Source organism: Rhinolophus sinicus, chromosome 7, assembly GCF_057876585.1.
Source record: "Rhinolophus sinicus isolate RSI-liver-muscle chromosome 7, RSI-T2T, whole genome shotgun sequence".
In the NCBI taxonomy this organism is placed as follows: Eukaryota; Metazoa; Chordata; class Mammalia; order Chiroptera; family Rhinolophidae; genus Rhinolophus; species Rhinolophus sinicus.
The window spans coordinates 36,561,142-36,580,274 of record NC_142507.1 but is presented as its reverse complement, the minus strand read 5'-3'; the positions used below and the strand labels follow the sequence as shown (position 1 = coordinate 36,580,274).

General features: G+C 37.2%; 1 protein-coding gene across 2 annotated transcripts in view; it reads right to left on the bottom strand.

Annotated features, from left to right (window-relative positions):
- PALMD (palmdelphin) overlaps positions 1-19,133 on the bottom strand; it is a 47,540-nt gene that overhangs the window by 3,091 nt on the left and 25,316 nt on the right. The window contains exons 4-7 of one of the 2 annotated variants that reach the window (XM_019747046.3): positions 4,674-4,788; positions 4,501-4,534; positions 4,266-4,379; positions 1,515-2,609 (exon numbers count right to left, since the gene is read on the bottom strand). In XM_019747046.3, coding sequence (XP_019602605.3) covers positions 1,515-2,609; positions 4,266-4,379; positions 4,501-4,534; positions 4,674-4,788 — 1,358 coding nt within the window. The remainder of the gene's footprint in view (positions 1-1,514; positions 2,610-4,265; positions 4,380-4,500; positions 4,535-4,673; positions 4,789-19,133) is intronic. The other variant, XM_019747047.3, reaches the window with a different exon arrangement.

Here is a 19,133-nt window from a genome sequence, read left to right as displayed (position 1 = left end):
TTTCATTATTTTATTTCTGTGACATGATTAGTGTTGTCTGGAAACATTAGTCACTTCCTGTCTTTTTCTATGAGGTAAATGTGTTGACATGGGTAGGGGAGAATGAATAAGGTGTTCAGGAGGAGCTGGCTAACATCCAAGGTCAAAATGGGAGGATTTATAGTGGGTGATGTCACCACTCTTGACCATACACTGCGTCCCTCTTTTTTAAGTCGTCTGTGTTGTTTTAAAAATGAATTTAAGATGCAAAATTTGACCAGCAAATAAAGCTCATTCTCAAAATGGAAAGGAACTTTTAGTTTTAACAGGTTTTCATTGTGGGGGACACATCATTCAACTCTGATTTAGGAAGATAATATAAGTGTACAATTACCAAGAAGTTAGAAATTCTTGAGATAATTAAATTTACAATTGATAAGCCTAATTTAACTACTTAAAAAATTAGAAGAGATCCATTTTCTTGTATTATTGGCAAACCAAATTGGTTTTATTGGTTGCAGAGGAAGAAATCTTCCTGACTAGTGCGGTCCTAGCATAGTTCTATAGAATTACCACGTTCTGCTTGCTGGATTAGCTGGGATTTAATAATTATTGCTTTTTCATAAGAATTCTTCTATTAGAAGCATTCAAAATTATCCCTTTTGTACATCCAGTACCTGTATGTCTGGGAATTTGACTATGTGTTTAGCCAAGGTCAGTACAGCTATTATAATTGATTTTGTTAGATTCTTATTTATTCTTTATAAATGATGAGTAGATTATAATATTTAAGTGATAACAAGGAATCTGAAATTGATGAGTTATCACTTTTGTAGAAAAAAGTGTTATTTTCCATTCAATGCTAAGAAAGATAGCTATAAAACTTTATAGAGAATGAGAAATGCAAATGTGTAGAAAATAGAAGAAAATAAATTTGCTAAGTTAGGGAAGACTACAAAAATTAAATATTATAGCTAATGTAAGATGAATTGACATTCAATTTTAAAATATAGAAAAATTAAGGAAATAAAGTTAAAACTATAAAAGTATAGAGAAACAGAATATAGCAAAATAGCAAATTAACACACTGCAAATAAAATTTGTTTTTTGTTTTTCTTGAAAAATTAAGGCAATTTGTTAACTTATATAGGAAGTTTAAATCACAGAGAGAGACACAAAAATGTAGCTGGTGTCAGATTTTGGCTGGAAAAGTTATGATATTAATGATACAACTTATTAGTGATTCAAATACACACAGTACCACACCATGACAGAAGACGAATTTCAAGTTATTAGGGTCAATCAATGCAGTATCCAATTAAGGCAACAGTTTTTTGTTTGTTTCATTTTCTTTATCTTTTGAATTGACTGAATCACTTTAATTACGGCGATAAAAGGATCGACATTAATAAAAAACCTTAGTGTGTATTAGTCTATGAGATGGTCAGAAAAGCTGGAAGCAAGAGGGTTTGTTAATGACACAGAAGATTTTCACATGACTAAACAGCAGTGGCAAGCCTTGTCATTTTTATTACCTGTTAGGGATGGGTCCTCAGTTCCATCTCCAGCTGTCTGAACACCAAGTGGAGAATGGTGGACAGGGCTGTCTAAGCTTTCTTCTTGCTCTTTCAGGGATATGGAATTTTTGTGGGGAGATCTATGGTTTGCATTTTCATGGGGATTAACTTCTGATCTCTTCCTAGGAAGTGGTGTTGGCTTAGCAGGCTGGTAAACCTGACTGTAGGGAGCTATGGGATGGTAGGATGGTTTCTCAGCTTCTCCTTCACCCCCCTCCTCCTCATCAATCACAACCAGCTCCGCATGGATGATCCCGTCATACCCTGTCAGAAGCTTCTTTTCTTCATCCTCATCTTCTGCCTGCTGGTATCCCATGAAAATCATCGTCACGGGTTCTCTCTCATCCAGGTCAGGAGGCAGTGAATGAACGATATTGTATCTCACATCTTCCTCATCCTCTTGGCAGGTAGGAGGTGAAGCCTGACATTCTGATCTCCCAACAAGCCCTTCGCTGGGACTGAGTCTTGCCTTTGGAGAGGGTGCATACTTGTCCTGCATCACAGTCGATTCTTCCCAAGGCGTCATCAGCCTCTCTTGTAGGGCGTGGGGTGTCTCCTCTGCTTGTTGAGTCAGCGATCGGGGATGAGGTATTGGCCGAACGGGACTGGCATGATTGAAGCTGTTGCCCTTCTCCTCTGAAAGTCCGTTGTCCATATGGTGTATGGATTCATTCATATCACTACCCAGTCCATTAGCTTTAATCTTTATCTTTTCTTGAAAGTTTGGTCCAGGGGTTACCTTCTCTCTCTGTGGAGTTGTAGGCCTGAAAAACGGATTGGCATATACAGGCTCATGATACTCTGTTGGGGATTTAGAGTTTCTCTCCGAAGCTTGTCTTAAGAGTTCCTCTACCTCAACTGGTGCCAGGCCGTCAGTGCCGTTGAGTGTTGCACTGTGATTGGAGCTTACTGCATATACTGACTTTTGCCCGTCATCATACACTTTTATTCCTGAACCTGTAAAGTCATCAGATGGGAGAGGTATTGAAGACAGGACCGTACTTTCTCCAGTCTTCAAGTCTTTTTCAACTTTGATTTCCATGGCATACAAAGCTGTCGAGAGACAAATTTGACCTTAGACTTAGTTAACTTTTTCGTTTGTAAACTAGTCTGCTTTCACAGGGTTTATTTTTATATTAAGCATACCCTCTGATTTTTTTAAATAGGAGATGTCTACTTTTTTAATTTCTGATTTTATCCATTAACTACATAATGACCAGTACTGTAATTACATGGGTTTTAATGTAAAGGTGTATGAAATTAGTGAAAAATGGGAAGGATAGAAGAAGAGGAGCTGATTGGAGAAGAGAAGCTGATGGCTTGAAATAGTAAGGATCTTAAATGGGGACCTTTCTTTCTAAATAATAAATTCATCAATTTACACTCTTTTACATCATTCAATGGGAGGAATCAGGTCTTGCTTTAGTTAGGAAGAATATATCGCACTATGCATTACCATAGGTAAAAGGCCTAATACAGTACATATATTTTGTTAAGTTCCATCCTTGCTATACAGGCCAGCAGCCTGTTGAAATGATAGAGGAGTATTGTGAAGTTTTCACAACAAAGAGGTTGTTTCCATATAGAACTGGTACGAAACAGGAAGGAGAAGGCTACAGTCACATGCTTCTCCTTTTGCCTTATGTTTCTTTTCATTTTCACTCTCATTTTCATGTACAGGAAGGGCTAAAAATAGAGCATTATCAGCTGTCCTGAAACAACTGGACTGGAGCGTGCTGGTTGATTTGGGGGAAGCTGAGATCTCCTTCATGGTCCAGGCAAGATCCTTATGGCTGGAATTTTAATTGACATAATAAAGCTAATAGGATTGTGGGCAAAAGTACAATGAGGCAATGCTTGCTTTTATTTGTTCTCTCACCTTCCTTCTGAACCCATCTTACATTTCTTACCCTTGATTGCCTGATGGTTCTGGCAGTTGGCTACCTGACTAAAATTGCAGTGCCCTCATCTACACTCTTCCCATCTCCCTTCTCTGCTTCATTTTTCTCTTTAGCATTTTCACTCCTTAACGTGATATGTTTTATTTATTTACCTAATTTTTTGGTCTGTTTTATCCCTTTGAATGTCAGCTCTATGAGGGCAGGGGTCTTTGCTGTTTTATTCGCTACCGTATTCTTAGTGCGAGAACTGAGCTTGGCATATAGTACATGTTCACTAAACATTTGTTGAATGAATGAATGAATGGCTGCTATCTGTAGATAGAGCGTAGCTTCCCTTTCTAGTCTTAAATTCAAAGGTTCCCTCTCTGCCTCCATACAAGCCTTTAGGCTTTGGAATATTAATTTTATGAAAATCATTCCCACATGGGGGTAAATAATTCCTAACCTTCTCAAGGGGAATATTTTTATTTTCATAAAGGATCTTAGTAACCCAAGAAAGTGTTCACTAGGTGGAATAAGTTGGGAGTGATATTTTTAAGCAGGGAAGCTTTGCTTTTAAGAGCTTCTTGTCTCCTTTAGGCCTTTGTCTTCTCTGAGCATATCTAGTGTGCTAGGGAATAAAATACATAGAATCAATGCCATAATCCGCTTATCCCTACCTATGCAGGTGACTCACATACCTCCTGGAACTTTGTAAAATGAACCACTTCTCAACCTGGAAGCACAGGATGTCGTAGCAAATTGCTAATATTTGACACTACAAAATCTGAATTTGAGAACCTGCCTTAGACATAGATTTCTCTTATACCTTTTCTATTTTGTTCATCATCTTCTATTCCATCATTTCTTTCCTTCCTTAATCTGGAAGGTACATAGGATTTTGGAAGGTCGGGGATATTAGCATAGATGTCTTCAATTGACTCTGTAAAATTAATATTAATTCAAAATACATTTAGAATATATTTACAATAATGGGAAAAATTTCAGTGGGCTTATAAAAAAATATGTTAATTAGACATAGAATAGACTGCTCAAAAACATACCTCCTGATGTTTCTTCCTTTTCCACCTTCACAGACTATAAGAAAAAAGAATTCTCTGTGATTAATACAGTTCAAAAAATAAATTCTAAATGTGGATGTACTTTGAAGGATTATATACTGTTTGGGGACTCACTTTGAGAGAAAATCATAGTATTAATATTAGTTAATACTCACCCTTATTATGTCTTCTGTTGTCCTCTCAATCGATTTTAGTTTCTTTAAAATTACCTCTTCATTAGTTGAGATTTGCAGTTCAGCCTTTTCGAGATCTTTGATCTCTTTCTCAAGTCTGATGACAAAAAGATATACTTTTTAGTGCTTAAGACAATACAAATGCAGAGTTCTCAACTATATCTTCTTTCTATATAAACTTTCCTTGGAATATTGCATGTAAGTATCCAGGTACCTTCAAGAATATAGCATCACACCAAACATCACATTTAGTACATAGAAGGTAACTAATACCTGACTTTATTTAACAATTTTCAAGTTTTTAATTATTTTTTTCCACAGAAGGAATTTTTACGTAAGTATTTGACCCTTGCCCCATTTTCTTCTTTTCAATTACTAATGTTACTTCTAAATGAAACACAGAAATGTCTTTTATAAAGAGACTTAAGTTTAAAACTGAGCCAAAGGAAATGGTGCATCTGTAGTTACTATGTAGTTCACTAATTTTTCTTACCCAAGTCTCCATGTAAATTATTTGGAAAAAATACATTAGAATTATTTTCTTCTAGCCAATCAACACTTTATAACATTTTAATTATTAAACTTGATTTAATAATCAGCTATTTAACACTTAAAAACTCTGCATATTCTAAGACTGAGCATTACACTTTGTTTTAATTTCACAGTTTCCTAAGAGTTGGGTAAAAAGATGAGAAATGGACAAAATCTCATGCAGTGGCCTCAGCTGTTGCTGCTTATAAAGACAATATTTTCTGAGGGAAAAAAAAAAAGTGTGCACACGTAGCCTGACAAAATGTAAGGGAACTTATAGGGACAAAGAGACAGACATTTGAAATTAGACTGTTGCAAACATTCTGAGCTGGTATCTTGACCAGCATACAGCTGCATGTCAGATTCAAGTTAACTCCAGGGTGTGGCATCGTGACCTCTATCCTGTAAGAAAACAACAGTCACTGACATTCATGCCGTTAGCAAGGCTGGCCCTTGGCAGCCATGAAACACCCATAGTTTCTCAGCCAAAAACGCTAAGCTCTAAAGTCAGCTGCCTCAGAGGATGGCTGATTAGATACAGCAGCTAGTCCAGGAGATGACAGCTGTGGGTATTAGTGTCAGCTAAGATATTTGTCAGTTTTCTTGGCTTCCTTCTGTAAGATGGTCACGGATCTGGCAGCTTGAAAATCCTGTGTGATTGTCACATCAATAAAAGCCCAAGATATGGTTTTCCTGACCATTCCCCTTCTCATTGCTTCAGTTTCAAAGCTCTGACTTTGCTGCTGCCTGTAGCCATTGATAGTTGGCCATTTATGTCTGAGGAGGCTTTCTTGCATATCGTAGACCTCCAAGTAAAATGCAGTACCTCTGGTTTCATAGAATTCCTGAGCTGTGACTGCCATTCTATTAAAATCCCTCCACATCCACAGTAGCACATCAGTAGAGTTGTGGGAACATGGGTTGGTTGGTAGAGTGGGACGCTCTATACTGAAAGTCATAAATCTGAATTATTCTGTTTCTGCTACTCACTGTTTGTGAGAGTTGATTCCCTTAACCTCCCTGATACTCAGTTTTGTAATGTGTATAATGAGATATAATACCTGCCTTACTTTACACAGAAATTTGGTGAAGCTAAGAAGAGTTGACGTATAGAAAGCACGCAGAATATGGTTGACATCAGATGTAATTGTTGTTATGGTATAAGTATTAAAGATTTTCTGCAGTGCACTGTGTCTGTCTTCCCATACCTTGTCCTACAGGGCCCTTCTCTTGAAAGCATATTAGAGACGGTCTAATGGTGAGCCTTTGGGTAGAAAATAAGGAGGTTCAAATCATTGCTGCAAGCATCTCCTAGACTTCAGGATCCATCTGTGGAACTAGGTGAACCTGGATTTGAATCCCGGTTCATCTGTCAACTTCTTGTGTGACCCTAGACAAGTAACCAGACATCACTGAGCCTCATTGTCTTCATTCCTTCATCCATTTACAAATATTTAGTATCTAATTTGTACGAGGCACTATCTTATATGCTAGGGATATGACAATGAACAAAACGAAGTCCCTGCCCTCAAGGAGTTTCCATTCTAATTGGAGGACACAAAGAGTGCACTAAGGTGGGGCTGTCAATCTTTTCTGTAAATGGCCAGATAGTAAATATTTTAGGCTTTGCAGGCCACATTCAGTTTCTGTTGTATATTAATCTTTAAAAAAAAATCTCTTTTACAATCCTTTAATAATATAAAAACAATTCCTAGCTCACGGCTATTCAAAAATAGACCAGGGCTAGATTTGGTCCTGGACCATAGTTTCCCAACTCCTGCAAATATGTGTATGTGTATGTATATATTAAAATGTACATATAAAATGTGTGTGTAATATAATACATATTTACATGTACACATACATATATACACAATAAACAAATGTATATATATGTACGTACACACATTTATGAAGGAAAATATTTCCATGAAACAAGTAGAATAAGGGGTATAAACAGAAGATTAAGGGGGACAGAGAGTGCCTGGGAAGGGAGCACTAACTTACATTGTGTGGTCAGGGAGAGTCTCTCTGATAAAGTGTCATTTGAGCAGAGACATGAAGGAAATGAGGGAGAGACTCATGAGGGTGTCAAGGGGTTTGCTTCAGAGAGAGGGAAGAGTAATTACAAAGCTTGAAGTAAGAGCAGAGAGAGTAAGGAGGCGAGTGGTGAGAAATGAAGTCAGACAGGTGGCTGGCAGCCAAATCATATAGGACCTTGTGCATAGTACGGCCTTTGGGCGGTCACTGGGAGTTCTGAGCAGAGGAGAAACACGCTATGACTTGAAATTTAAAGTTACATTGGTTGCTGTCTTAAGAATAGACTGGAGGGGCAAACATGGTGGTCAGTTGTAATAATTCAGATGAAGATGGCTGAATCCAAGGTGGTTGCTAGTAAAAGGGTGAAAAGTGACTGGATTCTGGAAATATAGCAAGAGCTACCAGGATTTGTTGACAGGTTACATGTGAGATGTGAGACAAAGAGAGATGTCAAGGGTGATTCCAGTGTTTGTGACCAGAATAATTGGAAAAATGTGACTGCAATTGACTGAACAGAAATCTGGGCGAGAGAAGAAAGGTGATTGGTGGGGGATGTTAAATTTGAGACAGTCAAGTGGTGATATGGAGAAAACAGCTAGATATATAAAAGTTAGGGCTCAGAGAAGTTTAGGTTTGAAGATAGAAATTTGGGAATTGGTATTTATAACTATAGGACTGGATAAGATTTCCTAGAAAGGATTCCAAGGACTGAATCCTGGGGCAATTAAACATTTAGCAGTCTGGGTAATGTTAACTACTTCATAGGGTTTAATAAAGAATGAAAGATATAGTGAGCATTCAGCAAATGCTAGTTTCCTCCTGTCTCTGCCCCTGTCAATTCCTGAGTCACAGAGATAGAGCTGTTGTTTGGCCTGGCTAATGACAGGGAATTTATGAAATGCACTGGGATTTGTAGTTGTTTTTCTCTGTAGAGAGGCCCATGGGTAATGGAATGTCATATTGTTCTCATGAACGTCTTTAGACTAAGGTGCCTGTGTGTGTGTGTGTGTGTGTGTGTGTGTGTGTGTGTGTGTGTGTATACATATCTACACATGCATGTATTATATATGTATGTGTATATATACACACTTGTATGCATATATATCCATATTTACACATATACATATATGTGTGAAAATTTAAAAAGTTTTTGTTTTACAGATATATGTACATACGTAAAACTAATTTTGTTTCCATGGAAAGTTTTTGGGGAAGTGGTGTCTGGGGGATAACTCTCAACCTTCACCTGCTTATCTCTCAGCTGATGGGTTAGAATTTCCATAAGTGCTGCCATGCCCATCTTTAGAAGGTATTACCTTTCAGAATGGGAATTGAGCTCCTAGAAATGCTGATTCAGTTTGGTGGAAAACAGGCAGTAGAGAAAGAGAAATATCCTTCTTGGTGCCTCCTGGGCTGTTAGGGGGGCCTGATGGATGGGTTAGTACCTCTTCTAATTTCTGAGAGATGGTGGGCAAGGCATCATGTGCCAATTTAGATAAGCAGAGTACATGAAAAAGGATTTGTAATGCTATCCATTATTGGAATCTCTCTTCTTCGTGCCCATTTGCTAGGGAAAAAGAGGGTTATTTTCAGGAGTTCCCTGGGTGAAAGCAGGTAGCTTTCATTTCATGCACTGGTCTAGTAATAACCTCCCTTAATCACCACAAGATAATGTCCCCAATCCAATTCCAAACGTGATTTTTTGTTTTAGGAAAAAGAAAGCACATAAAGGCTGGATGTGTCAGGAAGGGGTTATTTCAGAAAGCAGTTTTTCTGCTGCTAAGGGTTCATTTATCTCTTTCAGTTTTGGGTGGCCTTAACAAGGATGAACAACCTGATGGAGTTTGCCACTGCCCTGTTTCCCCGAAAATAAGACCTAGCAGGACAATCAGCTCTAATGTGTGTTTTGGAGCAAAAATTAATATAAGACCTGGTCTTATTTTACTGTAATATAAGACTGGGTCTTATAATATAATATGATATGATATGATATGATATGATATGATATAATTATTATAATATAATATAATATAATATAATAATATAATATAATACTGGGTCTTATATTAATTTTTGCTCCAAAAGACGCATTAAAGCTGATTGTCCCGCTAGGTCTTATTTTTGGGGAAACACAGTAGGGGCAAACAGACTGGAATACAAGAGAAAAAAAATTCTAAAGTTTACAGCACTTCACTTGTTAGCAATTATAACAACATTTAACACGTATTGAGTATTTACACTGTACCAGGCACTGGCCTAACTAGTTCTCACAATGAGCCCCATGAGTGCTGTTAATTGTTCCTTTTGACAGATGGGCAAGCTGGGCACCTAGAACGGTGACTGGCCTGGGGGCTTGCAGGCGTGTGGCAGGATGGAATTTGAAATCAAGTCTCTGCCAATGGAGCCTGAGAGCTTAAGTCCTTTCTAATTAGCCACTGTGGGAACAAAACTTAAAAAAAATAGATTTGTATGAACTTAGACACAACATTATTTTTGCTCAGCAGTATAAAAGGATTTCTTACTTTCTATGATAATAAAGTGAAGATTGAAATGTTATCTGGGTCTCATCCACATGAGGACTCATTACACATAAAGGTAATATTTCTGTCCTGATCTTCATTAGGGTGATTTTGTTGGACTGGGAATTTCTCTGTTTTGTAGACCAGTCAATCAGACCAGGATTTAAGTCCAGGCTTTGTCAGTTTTTTCTTTGGCTGTTGAGTGTGGTTTTTGGTAGGAGTTCTTAGAGCAGTGTTTTTCTAAGAGGCTGGAGTTTTCTAATCTAGAGCCATTTTATAGCAAGACTTTCTTTGACTGTTGTTCAAAGTAATGGAAGCTTTAGGAATTAAATATAAAACTGGCTAATGCAATTTAATTATAATACTGCTGTTTGAATGTAATTACCAATGCTATGCTTGAAATTGATTGTATGACTTACTGGTTAAGTTGTTATACTATGAAAGGACTGATGAAGTATTTGCGTCTTGGGTGCCCAGGCTCCCTTATTAAAAGCCAGGACTACACCCAAAGAAGGCCCAATGATTGTTTCTCTGGGGTGGCCTGAATCAGCAGGTGTTAGACCCAGGTTGTGCCACTACTGAAGTGGCTCTAGGACCAGCTGACGGAAGTGCTAGGATGACAGTCCCCACCACCTCTACACATACCTGAAGGTAGACAAAGAAAGATTCAGTTTCTTTGGGACTCACAGGCTCTCAGAATGTGTTTGCCTCCAGCAGGTGTTGAATTTGACTTGGAGTGGTGAATCTGACTCTTTCCTTGGGCTAGGGTCTCTTTCCTTTCTTTCCCATTGACTCTTGGGAGAACAGGAAGTGACTGGTGGTTTACCTATATTGTGTGAGCTTTTGTGTGAAAATTCACTTTTCTTTTTCAAGCTCTTCCCATGGAAACAGAAAGCCAGTCCATATCAGCGCTAACACACTTGGCTTAATTATTGAACACCTCCAAGCTTCAGTTTTCTCATTCGGAGAATAATAATAGTATTCAAAAAGGGTTTTCTTGGGGAGGTAAATTAGGTAATGTTTATAAGCCTCTAGCATAGGATGTGCTGAAAAGGTGTTCCTCAAAAATGATCAGTTATCCCTTCTCTTCCTAGTCTGCTAAGGAGAGGTGGGCCATCTCTGACAGCTCCACAAAAGAGAAAACCTACCAGGTGGATTTGGGGATTTGATCTTCAACTTTAATATCAATGATTTCAGAGCCAGCAGGGTGCTAAGATAGCTTCAGGGACACACTGTTCTTGAAAATACTGTTTTAGACAGAAAACCAAAACAGAGCTCTAGCATTATCAGAATTTTCATAATATTTATGGGGATGGTGTCTATTTAATAAATGAAATGGCAACCTGCTGATACCACCCCTCCCATCCATTTCTCCTGTTCATTTTAGTAATAGAATTCCTTGAGATTTATGTGTCTTCCTGACTACCCTGCTAGAGACTGCATTTTCCAGTCTACTTTACATTTACATGGTACCATGTGACTAAATTCTGGCCAATAGGATATTAGCAGAAGTGACCTTTGCATTTTCAGGTCATATCCTTAAAATAGAGCTGTTTGTCCTTCATTTATCTTCCACTTCCTATTCTAGAATGCAGAGGTGGTAATGAGCTGTCTTTGACCATCCAACTAAGGGCATCCCTCAGGAAGTAGCAAAGGAACAGAACAGGAATAAACTGGGTCTCTTGATCATCTCTTGTGAGGTTGCTGTTCTCTTCCCCTTAAGGTCTCCCAGCTAGGCTTTCTCTATGTGTAAGAGAAGTGAATCTTTCTAATTTTTTTTTAAGCCACTGCTATCCTGGAGTCTTTTAAAGCATCAAAACCAATATGCTAACTAATACATAACCTTACGGGGATGACTCAGTGTGACCAATTTTAGGACTTTTTTCATAATTTTTTTCATTGGTTTTCAGAATTACTCATTAGTATCTTGCATTTGGGGTAGTTAGTAAAAGTAGAAAAATTAATCAGTCTTTGCCCCTAGTGATTAAAGAATAAACATGTTTCTAAATGATCGATCAAATCCAGCATGGTTTGTTTTGACATTAGCTAGTTGATATTAAACGGCTAAGGTATGCAATGAAAAAAGAAAGGTTTGCAATACAAATTTTTTTATTTTTAAATCACAAGTTATCTCAATTAATAGCTCTGGAATTGCAATGAATGCTATTGAGTGCACATAGTTGATGACTTTAATCAGGTAATCTTAATTGAAATGTGTTGGTCGTCTGTTATGGGCAAATAAATTATTACAAATGGGTGAAAAGGGAAACATATTTTATCTTTATAGGTAATTTGGCCTAGGGTAATGTCAAACATATTTTCTCAATAAAATTGAGAGAATGCAGTCTAGTAGAATGGGCTGTTTTGTTTGTTTTAATTTTTTAAAACTAGGGTCTGATAAATTTCATCAAACATTTAATAAAGTTAAGCACTTACTACATCAGGTACATTTTATTCACCAACTGATATAAAAGTATATCAAAAAAGACAACAAATACTTATATACACAAACGTAGGACAAGAATTGTCTTACAATCACCATTTGCCAAAAAGCATGTGTATGATAAGGAAGATCTAACCCACCAATGCAGTCACATGCCATGCGTAAGCAGGCCAGAGAATTAAGGTGCATTTGGCATGTGGCAAACACTAAGTTTGCCCTGAGCCAGATCTATTGTGTCTAATCCTGAGTATTTACAAACCAAACAGCAATACAACATGATAGTGTGGACGGAAAAGGGGCCACCTGTTAAACCTGACAAGCTCAGGAGCCTGAAAATAACCATGTAGGATGGCGTGAATATAAAAATTTCTAACTAAGGTGGGCCACGGCAGGAAGTCACATCCTTGGCTGGTAGCTTCCTTGACAAAGGTCAATCTTTACCTAAAGTGAGCCTACCTGTTGTCTTTTTGCATCTAAGATAACAAACCCTTGAAAAGTCAGTGTAATCCCTTTTTCCGGACCCCTCAGGGGACCCAATCTACCACACCAGAGCAGGAAACTACAAAACCCCTCATTGTTATCTTGTTCCCCAAATACCACCTCTATGTGTTGTAAAATGCTTTTAACTATCCTGTACCCACCAATGTAAAACAAGTGTGTGTCTCTCCACTTTATTTTTTATTCAATCACAGACATTTCCTTGCTTTGCTTTTTTCCCACCCTCTTAATCTACAACCAATGGATTTCATGTAACCCTCCTCCTTTGATTCTAATGTATAAAATAAGTTGCAAAACCGCCATTTTCCAGAGCATTTTCTCAATCTCTTGAGACTTTGCTTCCCACTGATTGTCATCAGTTTGGCTCAAATAAACTCTTAAAAGCTTTCTTTCAGGCTGGATGTTTTTTTCGTCAACAGTAGCTTCAAGATAACTAGAAGCAGAGAGCTAACCTAACAATGACATTGAAACAAGTGTCAGTCTGCTCTAATAATTGGGAAAAGAGCAGATGTTTAGAAAAGCTGAATAATTTATAGTTACATGTAAGCAGCTTTTGCATGGCTGAACCTCATCTCATGATATAACTCTGTGAACATTAATAATTATGGCCAGATGATACTATCATGATTTGAAACTGCCATGTAGGCAGGGAATGTCAGAGGAGAATGATTTGTAGAAAAGGAAACCCCCTTAATCAAAATAATATTTTGTAAATTAAGGGCTTCATTTGCCATGAAAATTGAGAAACCAAACTGGTTTTCAGGGAGTCAGTCACTTTCACGTGTAAGTTACAAATGTCATTTTCTAATGAATGCAAATAAACTAACACCCTGGAGGTTGGTGTGGTATGGTGAATTGGTTAGTTATGAGCAGCTTCTCAAATGCTTTGGCAGGACAGCGGCCCAGTGGGAGGTTTTTATTTAGGCACTGCAGAGAACCTTGCAGTACTTGCCAAACATTTAATAGCTAAATAATTATAATAATAATTCAAATTGACCTCTACACAGGTGACATGAGTTTCCCAAGTGACCTTCAAATACTGTTGTAAGTAGGATGTGGCAAGCTAACTGCGGATGTGCTTATCCATGAATTTGGGAAGCTATATTTTAAAAAATAAGTTGTAGGGGAAAAATATTTTTAGTGAATAAACTGCTTATAACCATATAATGAAATGACAAAACATATTCAATGATTCATATAACCACTGACTCTCTCTACTAGACATAATTACTGGCTTTGTGCCTTATAACCCTTAACATTTTTCTCTAACAGTATTATAGAGCAGCCACTGTATTTTCTACTTTCTATCCACTTAATTTTTGCTTTGCTTCTAGTGTTAATTGTTCACATTTGATACTAAGAACAGCACTCCATTATTTGAAGACCAATAAATATAAATGCCAACCTTAACGTAACATGGAAATACCAACAAGGACTAGTAAGCCTTGGGTGATCTAAGATGGACTGAGTGATATTTGCCTTATGGTAGACAGCATGCATTGCAAGGGGTGGTGTGGAAATTTTCTGAGCTGGTAAATTTAGCCACGGACTCTTCTTTGGGAATGAAGTCTCAGTCCCATGGCAGCAAAGACCCTCAATGAATGTCTGCCCTTGAACATTCTTTCTTTGTGACCGTCACCTAGAAGATGGATCACTGAAATGAACTCCTTTCTCACTTTCTGGATTGTCCAGTTGTTCCTTTGTTTATTCTTTACTGATGTCAAGACAGCCAGGAATCTATTTCTTGCCAAAACGCTAATGGCCATCCCTGCTAATGGTCTTACATTTGTGTCTCCAAGTTACTGAATATTGTTTTGAATGAGATAATTAATGTAAAAGCACTTTGAAAAATAAAAGGATCTGAAGAGAGGTAAACACAAAAAAGAAATTTGTTTTGAGAAGCTTATGATTCTCAAATCTCCTCTAGAAGACTAAAGACTTAACATGTGGCAGGTTCTCAATAAATGTTTATTGAAATGAATCAAGAATAAACTGGATGAGGAATGGGGGAGAGGGTCTGGAGTCAGAAAAATCTATGTATGACTCATGGATTCATTGTTACTAGATTTATAGCTTTCTGTGCTTTAATGTCCTTATATGTAAAATGAGGCTAATTAGACTTCCTCAGAGAATTGTTATTCTCAGAATAATGCTTAGTATATAATATGTGCTCCACAAAGTGTAGCTGTTGTTATTGAATTGAAGTGGGTTGGGGGAAGGACTCTCAGAGGTTATTCTAATCTATCTTTTAGCCTACTGTGGTATGTGTGTGAGGTGTTTATTTTGGGTAACCATTTAAACCTGATTTCTACTAACATATAAATGAAATTGGCAGGTATGAGCAAGATAAATTGCTGGGAGGCAAGAATAAGGAAATAAAAGAGCATATGATGGAGGGCGAAAGGTGAGAAAGTAAAGCGATGGTGAGTTGTTAAAACATGCCATCAACAATTGCTCAAAAACCAGGGGCACCACTGTTACATGACTTTGACCTTGACTCAAGATGCTTAGGTGTTTATTATTTTTTATTTTTAAAAGAATTTCAAGGCTTTCCTTTATATTTAAGTCGTTGTCTAGTCATCATCTGGTTCCCTTTAATCGATGGTATTTTCAAGTCCATCCATCCATCCTTTCATCCATCCATCATCTATGTTTTTCATTCATTCATTTATTAAGCTATGTATATGCATATTCCTACTATGTGCTAGTCATTGTATTAGGTATTTTTTTTGTGGGGGAGGGTAGATTTCTTCCTGTTTTTTTGCTGGACATTTGGTTTACTTAACTCCTTTTGTTTAATTAAAAAAGCTCCTAAGTTAAAAATAATCAGATATCTGGAAAATTAAAAACAACAACAGATGAACTATTGCAAATCTGGTAAACCAATTAGTTAAATATGGAGAGTGAAAAACATGCTTGGAATGATTTTTGACTCATATAATTGCCTCGGGATAATTTCTTGAGTGTTTCTAGGCAACAGCAAATTTAAGAAGAATAAAAAAATGGTGTATTTTTTTCTCCCTTTTTCCCTTTTCCCTTTTCTCATGTTGTCCCAAAAGAGCAGCTTGTCTATCTCCCTGTAATGTGATGTTAGATATGGTTGGTTGGGTCAGAGCAGGAAGGCAGAAACATTTAGAAAGTGACATTTTTCATGCAGCATGTCTTACTGTGTTTGATGAGACATTAGTTTTATTAAGGTAAAATTGGCTTGCACAAGTACATGAGAACAGTAGGTAGGGATTAAACTTGGATAGAAATAATATTTATATTTTGATAAAGCATAACCAGCAACAAAATCATTTAACCTTTATATTTCTAAATCAATGCTTTGGGGCCCTTTTTGAAATTGAATCGTGCCTGCTATCTTTTGAGTTAACTGAGTAGATTATTGCTTTATATGCTATTGAGCAGAATGCATTTTCTAGTATTCCATCTTCATTTGTGGAGGAATTTCCCTTAAGTTATGTGGGATGGCTGTAGCTGCTGTAGATGCCCACTCCTCAGCTTTTCTCATGACATACACTCACATAGAAATCAAAGCTCCATATGCACCTTCCCATTAATATCATATGTGGAGGGCAGTTTCTAATTATTTGGAGACAAATGGAAGTTCATTAAGTGAAAGCAGAGGGTCAGAAAGGTACTTTGGAATATTTAAGAAATCCTTACTAAGGAACATTTAATCATGAGTAGATCATCCTTCTCAAAGAGAATGCAGTGTATTTGCATCATTCTCCTTGGCAGTTAACCTTTCACATTTTATGCTTATGACATTTCTGTCAAGCTCTCTGTGTGCTCCAATCAAAGTCAGAGTTCTTTGGACATAGCTCGAGAAGTAGCAAGTGTCTGGAGGGGAGCCTGATGCAAGACAATTTGGGAGAGGGACTCATGGAAACTGCAGGGCAGCTGGATAAGAAAGAGGAACCTAGTATGTGAACAACACCCTTTGGACACTTCATAAGGTGCTTGGGGGTGTCCTTTTTGGGTGTAGGCTCTTGGATGGGGAAAAGCAACAGAAGTGAGAACAAGATTTCTAAGCCAGCCTATATATTTGTGCACATGGGTTTTTGGACTGGGCAGTCAGTGCTGGATTTGTATCTGTGCCTACGATCAGAAAGCAAATGGTTCAGTGGTCACCGTAAGAACAGGGCTCATTTGGGAGGTAAACTGAAACTCTATTTAAGCAAACTGATTCAAAAGGAGATGTTCAATATCGTTTTCCTCTGGCAAAATATTCACTAACATTGTTGTAAAGCTAAGAATGTGACTCAGAGACAAAACCCATGGAAACCCACTTATTTTCCAAAATGTTGCCTCTTTTTGAAAGAAAAGATGACAGGATAAATAAGAGACATGCTTTACTTCAATGTTTTGTGTGAGTCAGGGAAACTTTCAGTTTTTTTTTTTTAACATGGTAGAGTCCCATGAATGTCTATATAAAATGATGCACACAAAAGTGAAATCAGCATAGATTAGAAATTTAAAAATGCTATAAACAGGTAGCACTTACAGGATTTAACTTTTGTAAAATTTATCTGTAGTATCTGACATACAATTTATTTTTATGATTAGGATTTTTAATTAGTTGTTAAATCCTGGCTCTTAATTTTTCAGCTGTATGATGGGGCAAGTTAGTTTCTATAAATGTCAGCTTTTCATCTTTAAATGTTACCTAACTCATAAGGTGATTGTGAGAATTCAATAAAATAATAATATACATGAAGTGTTTAGCACAGTGTCTGGTCTATAACAAGTGCTCAGTAAAAACTAATTCCTATTATTAGCATTTTAGTCTTCAAGTCGTAAAGAAAACCTATCAATTATTTCCAAATTGCAGTTGGGTGGTAATCTCAATTTACTCAATGAGATTTTTTGTACTGGCATAAAGCAATCAGAGATTCTGGCCTAAAAATAAAAATTCCTCGATAAAGCTCTAGGCAGTGTCCTTTTAATTATTTTTTATTCCTAAGAAGGAATAGTATCTGATCTATTTCTGAACATCTACAGTGTTTCCCTGAAAATAAGACCTAGCTGAACCATCAGCTCTACTGTGTCTTTTGGCGCAAAGATTAATATAAGACCTGGTATTATATTATATTATATTATATTATATTATATTATATTATATTATATTATATTATATTATATTACATTATATTATATACCTGGTCTTATATTATAGTAAAATAAGACTGGGTCTTACATTAATTCTCGCTCCAAAAGATGTATTAGAGCTGATGGTCTGACCAAGTCTTTTTTTCGGGGAAACACAGTACCATGTGTCATGCACTCTGAAAGTTGCTTCCCTCAAAATAGTTCCATGAATTGTCCCACTATCACAGACAAGGAAACTGATGCCCGAAGAGATGAAAGAACATAGCCAGACTGATGCACTATGGTTGGCAGAACAGGGACTTGAAGTCCAAAGATGAATTTTTTCAGCTCAACTCACAAAACCGTGAAAGTAGAAGAAACAAAAACTTGATGGGCAAAGTCTGGCCTTTCTACAGGTGCTGAGGTAATAGCAACATTTCTATTTGATGTTCCTATTAAAATCTTATCCTCTAGCTGAGCGGCCTGGCAGATGGTGAATGTCACCCTTGAGTAGGCACGTAAGTCAAGTGATAAATGACATTTAGAGGTTGGGATCCTTTCTCGGCTTAGGGAAGGAGGATGGTTCTGCCTGGTTCAACTTCCTCAGTTGGCTTGCTGGCCATTCAGAGCTAACAGAACATGTAGCACTGTATTTAGCTGGCAATAAAAGCTTTGTAAGCCCTGTGGGTAGTAGTTTTAGAGAAAGATTGAATTTAAAATCATGCACCTGATTATTTAGCAGCTTTGGAAATATCTGAGAAGAAAATGTTTGGTTGTCAGGTAAAGCTGCTTTGGCAACGGGAATTTTATAATGCTGGGCAGAGGTGGAGGCTGCTTACCACAGACAAGGCACAGACATTTTTTTGTCTCTGTATATTGCTTCAGAATATACTGTCTTCTGCACATTTTTAGTGAGATGAACATACCTTTATGTATCACAATGATGCAAATTATTTACTAACTCTTTGCAAATACATTTCTTAAGGATCATTCCTTGATCAAAGCAGTTTTCTATTAGGTGTTAGGTATTTTATTCTTCCCAGAGCATTCACACCTACAGCTCTCTTTTAATTTTGCAGCAGGAGAGCACTGAACCTGGCTCAATTTGAGGCCCAAGTTTACCCTTTTCTGGCTCTGTGACCTTAATGAAGTAAGTCCCTTATCCTCTCAGAGCCTATTTCCTCACCTATAAAATGGAGGTGTTGACACTTTCTTTTTAGGATTGCTGTGAATATTAAATGACTTAATGTTAAGTACAAGTGCTTTGTAAACTGCACAAAGTCACTTAAAAAAAACCCATTACTGTTTTTATTATTT